Source organism: Gekko japonicus, unplaced genomic scaffold (genome assembly GCF_001447785.1).
Source record: "Gekko japonicus isolate JY-2015 unplaced genomic scaffold, Gekko_japonicus_V1.1 scaffold435, whole genome shotgun sequence".
NCBI classification, from domain to species: domain Eukaryota; kingdom Metazoa; phylum Chordata; class Lepidosauria; order Squamata; family Gekkonidae; genus Gekko; species Gekko japonicus.
Genome location: NW_015161417.1, coordinates 80,393 through 95,025, shown reverse-complemented (window position 1 = coordinate 95,025; position 14,633 = coordinate 80,393). Strand labels below are relative to the sequence as shown.

The following is a 14,633-nucleotide window of genomic DNA, read 5'->3' as shown; positions in this document are numbered from 1 at the left end:
CCATGTGTGAATCACTCTTTGGGTGAAGAAGTGCTTCCTTTTATCCGTTCTAACCTGACCGCTCAGCAATTTCATGGAGTGCCCACGAGTTCTTGTATTGCGAGAAAGGGAGAAAAGTACCTCTTTCTCTACCTGCTCTTTCCCATGCATAATCTTATAAACCTCAATCATGTCACCCCTCAGTTGTCGTTTCTCCAAGCTAAAGAGCCCTAAGTAACCTTTCCTCATAGGGAAAGTGTTCCAACCCTTTTATCATTCGAGTTGCCCTTTTCTGCACTTTCTGCACAGAGACAATTCTCTGGTTCCTTCAAGTTTTACTAGCTAGTGTGCATGTGCGCTTGGCCCAGTGTAGACGTCTGCTGTGAACAGAGACCACTGAAAAGCACTGCACCTGCACCGATGTGAAACAGTTTGTCTGTGGTATCCGTTTTCAAGTGGAGGCTGGACGACCATCTTTCGGGTATGTTGTAGGGCTGTGTTTTGGCTATGCTCCTGCAGAGTGCAGGGGGTTGGACTAGATGACCTACAAGGTCCCTTCCAACTCTAACATTCTATGATTCTATGATTCAATCTACAACATCCTATTCACACACAGAGATCACTCACAGCAGCCATGAACCGACACGAGCGAAACAGGTCCGTGATCCTAGAGGACAGAAGCACCTGATCGGATACAGACCCTTCTCCCATTGTGTCCCCCCAAACGCCCCCCCCCCAGAGATATCACACATATTCAGGATGCTGAAGCTTTTATACATAATTTCATGTTGAATTTTCAATACGTTTCCAGCCATCAAGGTACCATACAGTGGGTAAAACCGTCATATGTAAAATATACACACACACACACACACATGTAGAGATAGAAATCTATAAAACCCTGGTATGTTTTTTTATAAAATGCTGCATCATTTATCGTATTTACAGAAACGGACAAGCATACGGCCCCATTACTCTTACTCTAGAGGAGTCTGGCAAGTGGGATGCCTACGCTGAGGCACTGTAGTGTGCTCTTTTCTTATAGGCTTCTACTGGTCTCTCAGCCATCTTCTGGTTTTCGGGGAACGTTTTCTTTTTGGCGGCTGCCTGCAAGAGGTGAAGAGAAAGGTGTGGATCTGAGGGTCCGGCGAGAACTTGCTCAACCTCCGCGGTCACATCCTCAGCCCTCAGTCTGGCTATTTCCACTTCCTGAGCTAAACATTTGAAGCTGCCTGCTGTGGAGTCAGACCATCAGACCAAATAGTACATTATTTGCTAACTCTGATAGGGACCTGTTTTCCAAGACAAAACAAAACCTTTTTAAAAAACCCCAAAACCAACAATAAAAAAAACATATTCTCCAACAGGTGCTACTCTGACTGGAAATACCCATGGCCCTGACACACCATCCTCCGTAGGAAGCGGGTGGGGACAGAGCCTTCTCTGTGGTGGCGCCCCCAGTTGTGGACCAATGTTCTCCAAAGAGGCACACCAGTTTGCCAAAGGAGGAGTGGATGACATGCATACACGGCACTGCTCCTTCTGGTGACAACAAGAGTGCAAGTCAGGGGGAAAGGATGAGGCCGATTCACCTCCATTCACCCGAACTATGTCACTCTGCCAAACTTCTCTGTGAGCGTTTAGTAGCAAGGTTATAATCTCCCACGTGCCAACTGTGTTCCCTCAGCAACACCACATTTAAACCCTGTTTAGTATTTGAACGTTGGCCACACACACCCTCCCCCACAGTTCCACTTGTCATTTCTGTGAGAAAACTAATCAGATTTGGTTACACGAGGCCTCTGCTCAATAATCTTTCCTGACTGAGCCGGGAATCTTGGGCAATAGGCTCATTAACCTGAACCATGAAATGCATCTGCTGGTTTCCCCTTCTGAGAGAGCCTACGGCACACGTGGGGTTGAGGGTTGCTTCAGGCCAAACTAGACATGACGGTGGGTTCCGTGCACCCATTTCATTCAGCAGATTGGCTGGGAGGTGGGGAAGCTAAACCCCTGTCCCTCTCTCACCTTAGATGCTGAGACATTCTGCTCTGGGCCGAACCCACGTCCTACTAGAGCAACCGGCAATGGCTGCAGCTGCGGGTCAGATCATTGGTTTTGCCTGGAGAAGGGCCTGGGTTCGATCCCAGCACTTGCCTGCTAAAAGCCTTCTACGCCTGAGACCCTGGAGAGCTGCTGCCGGCCGGAGCATGGAGGACTCGGCTGGACAGTTCGATAGTGCGGCTCGATGTACGGCAGCTTTGTGCGTCCAAAAGGGGTTCGAGGGAGCAGAACGACGTGGAGAGGTGGAATCCTGCCTCGCCTGCCCTCTCAGGTTTGTGTGTCAACAAATACACATGGATCCCTCTGCCCCACCCTGATGTCTAACTTGGTGCCACCCAAAACAACCAGGACAACGCTGTTTCAAGAGGACTCAAGAGGCGTGAACGCATCATGCCTGCAGACTTCACGGTGTACCGTTTTTGGGTGGATGGCTCTGCTTCTCACAGGCAGAGGGGCATGACAGTAAGAACATAAGAACATAAGAGACGCCAATGTTGGATCAGGCCAATGGCCCATCCAGTCCGACACTCTGTCACACAGTGGCCAGAAATACCAGGTGCCACCAGGAGGTCCACCAGTGGGACCAGCACACTAGAAGCCCTCCCAGTAGGGTATGACAGCAGACCCGAGGTGTCCTCCTTCCACTACCAGGTGCCACCAGGAGGTCCACCAGTGGGGCCAGGACATTAGAAGCCCTCCCAGTAGGGTATGACAGCAGACCCGAGGTGTCCTCCTTCCACTACCAGGTGCCACCAGGAGGTCCACCAGTGGGGCCAGGACATTAGAAGCCCTCCCAGAAGGGTATGACAGTAGACCCGAGGTGTCCTCCTTCCACTACCCTGGCGACTTACGCGGTCCACCAGTGGGGCCAGGACATTAGACGCCCTCCCAGTAGGGTATGACAGCAGACCCGAGGTGTCCTCCTTCCACTACCAGGTGCCACTAGGAGGTCCACCAGTGGGGCCAGGACATTAGAAGCCCTCCCAGAAGGGTATGACAGCAGACCCGAGGTGTCCTCCTTCCACTACCAGGTGCCACTAGGAGGTCCACCAGTGGGGCCAGGACATTAGACGCCCTCCCAGTAGGGTATGACAGCAGACCCGAGGTGTCCTCCTTCCACTACCAGGTGCCACTAGGAGGTCCACCAGTGGGGCCAGGACATTAGAAGCCCTCCCAGAAGGGTATGACAGTAGACCCGAGGTGTCCTCCTTCCACTACCCTGGCGACTTCCACACACACTCGACTCCCGCTCACCCAACCCCAGTAATGTCTGCTGGTTAATAATAACATATGTGCCCTTCCACCACATTCACTTTAGTTTCCCTATTGCTACCCCATGAGCAATACGCTATTTAACCTCTCTGTGAACCAGGGACCCAGAAGATCTGTTTTCTTTATTTATATCCGCAATTTCTTTGCTGCAGTTCTGCCTTAAAGTGCTGCAGGCAGTGTCCTACAGCAAAACAACCAACGAAGTCGACTTGCAGTTTTACTCGCCGTCTCTGCACCTTTGGACTGTGGAATTTTACCATACGGCGGAGTTGAACGGTGAGAGGGTTAAAGTTTCACTACACAGCATGGAGAAGGGCCCGTGGCTCAGTGGCGGAGCATCTGCTTGGTTTGCAGAAGGATCCCAGGTTCAACCCCTGGCATCTCCAGTTAAAAGGAACTGACAGCAGCTGATGGGAAAGACCTCCGCCTGAGACCCTGGAGAGCCGCTGCCAGTCTGAGTAGACAATACTGACTTTGAAGGACCACTGGTCTGATTCAGTAGAAGGCAGCTTCGGGCGTGTGTCATGTGTGAGACGGAAAACACAATGCGGGGCTTCTGTTTTCATTGCCTGCCTTGGTATAGCAGCCTTAGACTGCCTTGGTGGTCTCCTATCCAAGTAATAACCAGGGCTGACCCTGCTTAGCTTCTGAGATCTGATGGGATCAGGCTAGCCTGGGCCGTCTGGGTCATTACTCCTTAGATGTCCTGCCCCCCAAGAAAGGCCTGGATGTAGATCTGTAGTGTCCTCGCCAGGGGAACGCCAACAGAAAGAACTCCTTCAGCCTCTGCAGTCTCCCTGCCCACCTTTCACACTGCTGTTACCGCAAGTCTTCCAACTTACGATGTATTTAAATACTCTCTTTGTGTGTGTGCGTCTTTTTGGACTTAAAGCAATTTGCTCCTCAAATACCTTCACCGCGCAGGCAGGCTTGCAGCAACACAGAGACATCGGTGATCTGTTACCTAAACTACTCAAACCCTTCCCTTTGTGAAGTTGTGGTTTTGCGAGGGAGAAGAGAGAGGGATGTCTTTGGCAGACCTAGGGGGGGGGGTTGATGAGGGGTATTCATATAGGAGTTTGGCCCACATGGGTCTTTACTACGTAATTGGAGACGTTCTGTGACAGGACAGTTCCAAACATTTTGTTTTCTCTCAATCAATCAATCAATCAATCAATCAATCAATCCCTCTGTAGAAAATAAAAAGCAGCATCCAAGATACGCGAAGTGTTTTGATGTTAGTTTAATGGGCTGCAACAGAAACTGCCATGATACACAACCGTCTAAAGGATGGGGATGAGCTAGCTTAAAAAAAAAATCAAATTAAAATCAAGGACGCCCCTGTTAAACAGGAGACATCCCCCACCCCTGCAGTAATTAGAAAATCTTTTATTTGTGGCTTGTGTCACTCTAATGAGATCTCACTAGGCTGACCGAGCAGCGTCTTTTCCTATTCTTGTGATTTCAGAGCCCACACTAACATGACGAAACCTCATTTCTGTTCTCTGCCTCCTGTATTATATGGCTCTAGATGAACAGAGAAAATGGGAAATATTGCTCTGGGCCCTGTGGGTGAAAACTACAGCTAAGATACATACAACCAAACTGGCAGTGTCTGTTCTGGTCATGGCTGGATGTGTTTCTTTGACTCTGGTGATTTTTGCTGGAGACCAGGGCTCTTTCTGTAGAAAAAGCCCAGCAGGAACTCATTAGCATAATAGGCCACACCCAACATCAGAAACTCATTAGCATATTAGGCCACACCCCTGACAGCACAGCTCATTAGCCCATTAGGCCACACCCCCATGTTACCAGAAGTGTGCTCATCCAGCCACACCCACTTTTTGCTGCTTAACCTTGTTGGTTGTCAAAACCCAGGGCTTTTTTTTGGAGCAGGAACTCCTTTGCATGTTAGGCCACGCACCCCTAAAGTAGCCAATCCTAATGAGTTTCTGCTGTTGGGTGTGGCCTATTATGCTAATGAGTTCCTGCTGGGCATGGCCAACTCGGGAGCCAGCCGGAACTCCGTTCCTGTGCGTTCCTGCCCAAAAATAGCCCTGCCGGAGACTAACTGAGCAAAGGATTCCTAAAGCAACCGGGGGGAGTGGGCAGCGTATGTATCGATGGACTCACTTCACTAGGCAAGCTTGAGCACCCCAACTGGTTTCTTGGCAATGCTGGGTGAGTGCTGTGGGAGGGAGAGCTCTTACCTTATGCTGCTTCAGAACCCTGTTCAGCTTCTTCTCCTGGCTCAGCTGCAGTCTTGTCCTCTCCAGAGCTTCTTTCAGCAAAGTGTTCTCTTCGGCTTCCCGGTAGATCCTGTCGGCTAGCTTGGACATCTCGGCGTGGCACCCTTGCAGAGACAGTGTGTTTGTCCTGTAAGGAGCGAGAGGAGGTAGCCTGGAGCGTGGGTGCTGCGAAATGTCATTTGGGACTGAAAGACAACCCCCGGAGCTTTGCAACAAGTGAGGTTTGCCACCAAGTCCCCACGAGTGACTAGTCCACAGCCGATGGCCCCTGCGTACCCATTAGTCCCCCCATTCACTGGGTCTGGATCCAGTGCCTGCTGAGACCCTCTTCCCTCCAGGTAGGGTCCCAAACCACACAGTCACCCCCTCAGTGTGTTGGATCCAGCTGCAGGGGACAACCCCCTGCCCCCTTCCCCTGGAACATCTGTATTAGATTTGCATGAGCTCCTTATTCCTCTAAGGCACTCATGAAGGCAGCTTCGATTGCAAAATGAGACAAATGTGTAACGGGCTAACTAGAAAAAGAACAAAACAAGATTGCACATGAGTAATGTTGCTTCCTGGCCACTGACTTAGAGCATGAGGGATCCGGTTCTGAATGGTCAACTGCTACCAATGGTTACTTCATACGGAGGCAACTGAATGCACAGTTTTATGTGCTTTAGCAAAACGGTCAGGGCCAGTTTGGTCACTGCAGTGTTATACATCGTACTGCAAAGATCTTTCTTTTTTTTGGTTTTAAGTGAGTGATTGGTTGAGTGCTGCCCATGTTTTGTGCTGTAGTGAACTCTATTATGGCCACCGGCTAAAACGGTAATGGTAAAACGGTAACTGAAGCCATCTTATAAAGTGCTACTGTCTGTCACTGTTCCCAGGGATGAACGAAACCAGCTTCAATCAAAGCAGAACAAGCAAGGCTCTTTATTGCTTTTGGAAGCTAACATTTTCAGGGCAAGGATATGACGCTGGCTTTAATAATTCCCCTCTGCTGTGTAAGCAGCCACAGTCCACTCAGCAGAAGGAAGATCTGAGTCCGGTAGCGCCTGAAAGGCCAACGATATTTTCCAGGGTATAAAGATCCAGATGAGTAGCCAGGTTAGTCTTGTCTGTAGCAGTAGAAAACAGTAAGAGTCCAGTAGCACCTTAAAGGCTTAGCCAAATATGTGGCAGGGCATGAACTTCTGTGAATCAAGGCTCACTTCTCCAGATACTGAAGAAGGGAGCAGTGGCTCATGAAGGCTCAAGCCCTGCTGCATATTTTGTTAGTCTTTAAGGTGCTACTTTAAGGAGCTGCGGTGGCTCAAGTGGTTAAGACGCTGAACTGCAGGCTGTGGAAGGTCGGTAGTTCAGCAGTTCGAGACCCGAGTGTGCCGCATGACGGAGTGAGCTCCCGTCTCTAGTTCCAGCTCCTGCCAACCTAGCAGTTCGAAATCAAGAAATTGCAAGTAGATAAATAGGTATCACTTTGGTGGGAAGGTAACAGCGTTCCGTGCATCTTGGTGTTTAGTCATGCTGGCCACATGACCACGAAAATGTCTTCGGACAGCGCTGGCTCTTCAGCTTTGAAACGGAGATGAGCACCGCAACCCTAGAGTCAGACTCGACTGGCTTTCGAGCAAGGGAACCTTTACCTTTTTAAGGTGCTACTGGACTCTTGCTCTTCTCTACTGTTCCAGGGTATAAGCTTTTGACAGCCAAAGCTCCCTTCATCTGAAAATGGCAGCTTTTACTCTCAAAAGCTTATACCCTGGAACCTTTTGCTGGTCTTTAGAATCATAATTCTAGAACCTGGGGTTATCCACTGAAGCTGAAGGTTGGAGATTCAAGACAGACACAAGGAATTACTTCTTCATACAGTGCATAGTTCAGTTGTGGAACCTGCTGCCAACTTGAGAGGCTTTAAACGGGGAGTGGACAAAATCATGCAGGATGGGGCTATCCATGGCTACTAGCAGTGTTCCCGATCGGCTGCGCACGCCGCTCATTAACACAGCAGCAGTCTGGAGCCGCGCAGGGTCTTGCACAGCCCACTGCCCGTTTTAAGATTACAGCAGTTCTGCTCAGGATGTGTTCAGTGTGTGGGGGGGGATTACAGGGAACATTGGCTACCAGTCACAATGGCTACCAGTGTTCCCCCTAAGCTGAGTTAGTGCGAGCTAGCTCACAGTTTTTTAGCCTCTGGCTCACACCTTTTTGTCTTCGCTCAAGAAGGAGGGCTCCAGACCAAACTCATCTATGCAGCGGCCAAATCACTCACTCACAACTTTAATGCCAGTAGCTCAAAAAGTAGAATTTTTGCTCACAAGACTCCGCAGCTTAGAGGGAGCAATTGGCTACTCGTCATGATGGATATCTGCTCCCTCCAGTACCAGAGGCAGGAGGCCTCCTTATATGAGTTGCTGGGGACTGTAGTGTATTCAAAGCTGCCTTGAATGCATAACATGTGTGAAACATCTAATTGGAATGTGATGTAAAGCTTCATTCCTGGGCTAGGATCCAAAGTCATCCAATAGTATCGCTAGCCCAGGAAGCAACAAGCCAATCACTTCAAGCAAGCTCCCTGAGCGGGAACGAATGTGATTGGACCTTATCTCGGCAACCTCATAAGCTAATATGTGTATATTAGCCGGGGATGTTTAAAAGCAGGACAGCTGCAATGTAAAAGCTGTTCTGGCTATGTGATGTTGATCCGTGTTGGAGTTGTGTTCAAGTTGAAGAATAAAGTTGTGTTCTTGCTGAATCGCTCTCTGACTGCTTTGTTAAGCGAGCGACTTAACAGGGACAACAGGCAGGAAGATGCTGCTGCGATCCTCCTCCTCATGGGCTTCCTAGAGGCAGCCAGTCGGCCGCTGCATGAACAGAATGCCGGACTGGGTGGGCCTTCGGTCTGACCCAGCAGGGCTCCTTCTTCAGGTGTTCCTGGGCTCGAATCTGGCTCTTCTACTGCAGACCGCTATGGCCACCCACCTCAAACTATCAGCTGTGAGCAAGCGGCTGGAGCCAGCCCAGATAAGGCCAGTGCAACCTGTGTCTGGTGTATGCCAGGGTCGGGGAGTGGTTGGCCTTGCTCATTCAATGCTTCCAGAGTGGCCGCTGGTGCTGGTCCAGTTGCTCTCCGTCCCCCTCCTGGGCCCCGTGAGGTTCGTACCTGAACTGCCCGGCGTCTTTCTCGTACTCTTTCAACAACACCTCCTTCCTTTCCAGACGGTGCTTCAGCCTGCTGATCTTGTCGAACAGCAGCTCGAGGTCCTTCTGCCTCAGCAGCCTGACCTTGGCCCGCTCGTCGTGGGGGAGGTGCTTGACCGTCTGCATTCCCAGCAGCTCCTTCACGTCCATCAGGCTGGCTAGATCCCGAATCAGGGTGAGGTACTGTGGACGGAAAGGATAAAAGGAAGTTCATAGTTTTTTTAGCCTCCGGCTCACACGTTTTTGTCTTCGCTCAGGAAGGAGGGCTCCAGAGCAAACTGATCTACGCAGTGGCCACATCGTTCGCTCACAGCTTCAGTGCCGGTAGCTCACCAAGTAGAATTTTTGCTCACAAGACTTAGAGGGAGCGTTGCATACCAGCACTCAGTATATCACTGCATACATTTTTATTCCACCCTTCCTCCTAGGCGTTCCAAGCGGGATACGCGGCTTCCCCCATTTTAACCCAACGTATCATGTACAAGGTGGGCCAAGCAGTGAAAAAGACAGACTGGCAGACGACCACCCAGTGAGTTTCAATGGCAGAGTTCGGTTTAAACCCAACAGTGCCATCCTGAGCAGGGTTATGCCCTTTTAAGCTCATGGACCTCAATTAAGAGAAGGGGGGGGGGACTCTGTTTACAGCTTACGTAGAGCAAACTGATCTATGCAGGGGCCAAATCGTTCGCTCACAGCTTCAGCGCCGGTAGCTCACCAAGTAGAATTTTGGCTCACAAGACTTAGAGGAAGCATTGCATACCAGCACTCAGTATATCACTGCATACATTTTTATTCCACCCTTCCTCCTAGGCGTTCCAAGCGGGATACGCGGCTTCCCCCATTTTAACCCAACATATCGTGTACAAGGTGGGCCAAGCAGTGAAAAAGACAGACTGGCAGACGACCACCCAGTGAGTTTCAATGGCAGAGTTCGGTTTAAACCCAACAGTGCCATCCTGAGCAGGGTTATGCCCTTTTAAGCTCATGGACCTCAATTAAGTCAGAAGGGGGGGGGGACTCTGTTTACAGCTGGGCTGCAGGTCTTCCCAGTTCCTGGTCTGATTCTCTAGCCACCGCTCTCTGTACTGGGGAAGGAGATGCCTCCAAACATGGGACTGTCAGAGCATAGGATATGAAGTCATGGTAACAAATATATACTCATGGTGCACCACATGGGAACGGAAAGGGCCTGGTGAGCCGTGGGTGGTGGCGATGTGAACTGAGAACGCAGCTCCGCACGCCCCCCTCCCTTTCAGGTCCCACAGTGTATCTGGAGGCCACGCAGCAGGATATTCCCCCCTGCTCCAAACACTTAATGTACCTGTCGTGCTCATACCATGTTTTCACTGAGGTCTAAAGCATCCGCCATCTCCAACTTTGCAGTCCTTTCTATTGCCACATTGGGATCTGTACTACAAATGCTGCTCTGAAGCTGAAAATTAAGAGGGTGACCTATTCAGAAACACATTAAGGTAGGGAACTGAAGCCAAAAGGCAATCGGGAACATTTCCCCCCCCCCCTTTCAATGACATTTGCCTTTTTAAAAAAAAGAAAATACAGCAAAATGTCATGCCGAGTTTGGTTTACCTTATTAGCATCCACACCTGTCACCGCCGGTGACAGCTCACGTTCTTTCTCTGTTTTTCGATCCCTTTTCTCAGTAAGGTCTTTTTTTAGTACTATAAGTGGCTCCGCGGTTTTCTCTTTAAATCCTAGGAGGAGAACAGAAAACCCTGTTTTTGGAGCTGCCTTGCCTCAGGCGTTGAAAGCGGGAACTCATGGCTAGCCAGTCTCGTAAGGGGTTGGGTAAGAGGCAAGGTTGGGGGGAGATAAAGAAGGAACACTTTTGTGTAGACCAAATAAGCTGACTTATTAGGAAAAAGCTCCGGGACAGAACGTTAAAGATGAGAGCTTTACTGTAATCCTAAATCCCAAAACAAGAAAACCTCCAGATCAGTTAAACCGCTCGCAATCTTCTGTAATCCTAAAGAAGTTCTGTTGTTGTACTTGATTAAGGGTCAAGCCAGATGAGACGCAGAAGACTGGTGATTATATCCAACGTGTTTTCAACTGGTAAACAGCATCGGCTGCAGCCAAGGGAAGGGAGAGTTTAACTCTCCCCCCCCCCATCACTTTCCCAACTTTAAACGCTATTCGGAGCTGCTATTTCCCCAGCATATGGACGGCCTTATGTTTCCCCACAAAATGGCAAACAACATCTTTTGAGTCCGTCTGCAGCTACCAAAAAAAAAAGGGCACAGCCGAAAGGGTTAATACCCAACTCCTCTTGTGTCACGGCCCCAATCCGAATTAGGGCTGGCCGAGCTTTTCCCAGCAAAACAATGCTCTGGAGATCCACCGTTACTTTACGTCACAGAGATCGATTCACGGAACGGAATAAAAATGACTTGGAGCTTTAAAGGCAATACTGCGGATTGTGACCTTCTTCTAACCACACCGCTGAACAAGTCCAAAGCTTCCCTCCGGCCTAAGGAGCCTCCTTCCAACTTAAGCCGACCTTCTTCGGATGGAAGAGCTGCTTGAGTTGGAGGAAGGCTTCAGGCTTTGCTTAATGGTGTGAGCCAGGAGAAGGGAAGGATCCAGCCCAGTTGCCCCAGTCTAGGGGAAGCAATCAGATTCCTGCCTGAGGACTGCTGCATGACCCTGGGGGAGGGGGGGGGGAACAGTACACCCAGCAACCTTGGGGAACCCCAGGATACATCTCTCTTGGGGCAGACTGATCTGCGTAAGCCCACAAGCTCAGCCGGGCGTTTTTGTATATGTGCGGCCATGTTCTGCTCCCAGCAGTTCCCCGGCTCTTCCCTAGACAGGTTCCCAGGGATTCTATCATCATCCTCATCCTCATATGCAATAAATGGACAAACCTGCGTCTTTCAGAGAAAGCGCATCACAAACTCCCAGAGTCACACTCCAAATCTGCATCTCAAGAACTGGCAGTTTGTGTCTGAAGAAAGGTTTTGGTTTCATAGATTTTCTTAATCAAATTATGTGATGGAGGATTATTTTTTTTAAAAAGTACAATTAAAAAAAAACATTATAGCAATACTGAGGCTAGGCTCACAAATAATTATTTGTGGAAGATCACAAATAATTGCAGGAAGGTTTACTCCATCTGTGTGTTCTAAATTCAGTCTTCTGTATGTTCTACATCCCATCCTGCCAAAAGCACCCTTTGAAATCAAGCTCTGCTCGGTTTTCTCACAATGGTGCCCAAAGATAACAGAACAGGGATACAAGTGAGGAAGCAGAAAGGACAGGCAGAGACGGGCATGGCAGTGCTCACCCGAAGGCCGAGTCCTCTCCAGCACTTTGATCCTTTCCCGCAGTTCGGTCAGGGCGTCTTTTTGGCGCAAGATGGTCTCCTCGTGTCTGGAGCCTTTGCATTTCGCTCCCAGGTCAGCCAGGTCCAAGGACGGCACCTATTGAACAGGCTCCAGGTAATGACCCCCTTTCGATTAATGGAGGTAAAAAGGACCTCCCCCTTCGGGTGAGCCAATTCCACTATTCCCCTGTGCTGTGATTGGAGAAGCTGCCTAATGCAGGGGGAGAAGATGACCTGAAAAGCACTCTCTTTGAAACAGGGGAAGGTTTCTCCCTGCATTAACATGCCTCAGTTCAGTTCAGTTTTCGGCCCACAAGCCGTTCAGAAGCAGAGTAAAACAGATAAAAACACTAATATAAAATGAATTAACTACATAAAACCTCTCTATACATCACTTGTCTTAAGATACCTATAGTTAAAAGGTGAGAATCTGAGTAAATTATGCCCTGGAGATTATCTCAGTTCGTATTTTCATTGCAGAACCTAGAAACTTCACAGTGGTTCCAGCAGTGCCTCCACAATCCTCCGGTTCCTGGTTTCAGAGGGAGCCGTTGCAGAGGAATCTTGATGTACCATTTTAGATTGGCAGGATTAGGCGAGCTTGCTTTCCACTGCTGCCGCATTCCCATTCTTTGCCAAGCATTTTTCGTGTACGGGCTAAGCAAATACTTCCTTCTGGTCCCGTGCTCGTTTTGAATGCATTGCTTTTTTTTAAAAAAAAAAATCTGAACTGAAATCTTACCAAAAAAATCAAAAAAGGAAGAACTTTCTATAGCTTGGCCACTCCTGTTCAAAACCAGAAGACCCCCAAAGCTACCTAATCCCATACGCCAAATTCAGGGCCATGCACCCTCTGTGCTCATGTGCACACGCACTCACTCACGTACAGACACACACACAGCAGATGGATTTACACAAAACCAGGCTCCAGTCTTTCCCGCAAAGTGAGAGGACACGTGAGCTTCAGCAAAGAGACTGGAAAACAAGATGTTGCAAGATAGCTCTAGCAAGTAAGCCAAACCATGAACCACAGGGGAAAAATTGGAGGGAGGGAAAACTCTTGTTAATTTTACTTGGGGATATGTTCTGTCCCAGTCCCACACAAACTGCTGTGGCTCATCCTCGAAAGCTCTGGAGAATTCACCTTTTGCGATCCTTTGAGAGGACACTGCATCAGGCAAAGGTCTTTAAGCATTATTATTCTCCCTTCGCGTCCCTTTGTAGACACATTTGCAAAAGAAAATGGGAGCACCAGAGCATCTCTTTTTTTTTTGTCCTACATTTTCCAGCCCTAATGAGCAATTACAGCAACACTCAGCAGTTATAATACTTCACGTTTGCAAAGCGCTATGAAAACACTTCCAAATCACCTACCGCAACATGTGCACGGGGGGGGGGCAGGTATACAAGGAAAATAATGTTCACCTTCAAAAGGATAGGAAGATTTGTATTGGGTCTTTGCTGTTTTTGACTATGAGCCAGCCAGGTATGTTCCACTGAGTGATGCCCGACTGGAGCTTCTGGGGTACGGGAAGAGGCTGGAACCACAGAAGCATCTTGCAACAGACCATGTCCCCAACATGGTGCCCGTGGGCACCCAGCACCTTTCCTGGTGCCCGCCGATTGTTTTCAGAAAGTGGGCGGGGCTGTTGCCCACCAAGGCTTCTGATTGGTCGCTGGAGATTTGGTTGGCTGTGCAGATTATTGAAAATGTGGCTTTAGCAGCAGCTGCCACTGCAGTGCACGGATCTTCACGGTGTGACTGAAGGGAAGCTGCAGTCCCCTTTGTGTGGCTGGCTCGGCCTCCATTGTGCGGCAACCATCTTATGGCTGTGCCGACCACACTGTGCCAGAATTCTAAATGTGCCGTATGGCTCAAAAAAGGTCAGGGGACGCTGCAACAGACCCACCTGCTCTGGCACCCTTCCTCTTTTGACTTCATAACTAGCTATACTTTTCCAAATAAACAACACCACCTTTCAGTAAAAGTAGCTATCTATTTAGCAGGTTTTAATCCCAACCTTCTGCCAAGGCGCTCGGGGTGGCATACGTGGTCTCTCCCTCACCCTATTTATTTTATTATCTGTACTTTCATCAGGTCATTATGAGGCTGTAAGTACAAAGGCTGGCTTGCCAGGTGGCTCAAGGGGCAGAGCACCTGCTGAGCACGCAGAAGGGCCCAAGCTGTGGTCCTGGCATCTCCAGGGACAGGGACTCAGGTGGTGGGTGCTGGGAAAAGGCCCCCCCCTCTTCCCCTTAGACCCTGAAGAGATGCTGCCAGCCAGAATTGACAACAATGAGCAAAACAGACCACTGGCATGCTTCGCTATAAGGCAGGTGACTCTGTACACCCTAGACGACGTCCAGGGCTACGTGAACATTACGAAAAGCTGATGCTGCTCTGAGTCCTTCAATAACTTTAGAGCCGTTTTCACACAAAGGGCCCCTTCGGACATTATGGGTGTGGTTTTGCAGCAACTGCATCGTGAAGTCAAAACAAACCACCCTTTGGCAGCTGATGTTTCAAGAGAGATTTATGG

The 14,633-nt window shown here is 49.4% G+C and overlaps 1 protein-coding gene across 1 annotated transcript in view; it reads right to left on the bottom strand.

Annotated features, from left to right (window-relative positions):
• Positions 1 to 886: 886 nt before the first annotated feature.
• Positions 887 to 14,633, bottom strand: part of FHAD1 (forkhead-associated (FHA) phosphopeptide binding domain 1) — a 53,127-nt gene continuing 39,380 nt past the window's right edge. The window contains exons 21-27 of the mRNA XM_015427838.1: positions 13,008 to 13,068; positions 12,055 to 12,190; positions 10,338 to 10,462; positions 10,087 to 10,182; positions 8,713 to 8,933; positions 5,526 to 5,691; positions 887 to 1,086 (exon numbers count right to left, since the gene is read on the bottom strand). Coding sequence (XP_015283324.1) covers positions 988 to 1,086; positions 5,526 to 5,691; positions 8,713 to 8,933; positions 10,087 to 10,182; positions 10,338 to 10,462; positions 12,055 to 12,190; positions 13,008 to 13,068 — 904 coding nt within the window. The 3' untranslated portion in view covers positions 887 to 987. The remainder of the gene's footprint in view (positions 1,087 to 5,525; positions 5,692 to 8,712; positions 8,934 to 10,086; positions 10,183 to 10,337; positions 10,463 to 12,054; positions 12,191 to 13,007; positions 13,069 to 14,633) is intronic.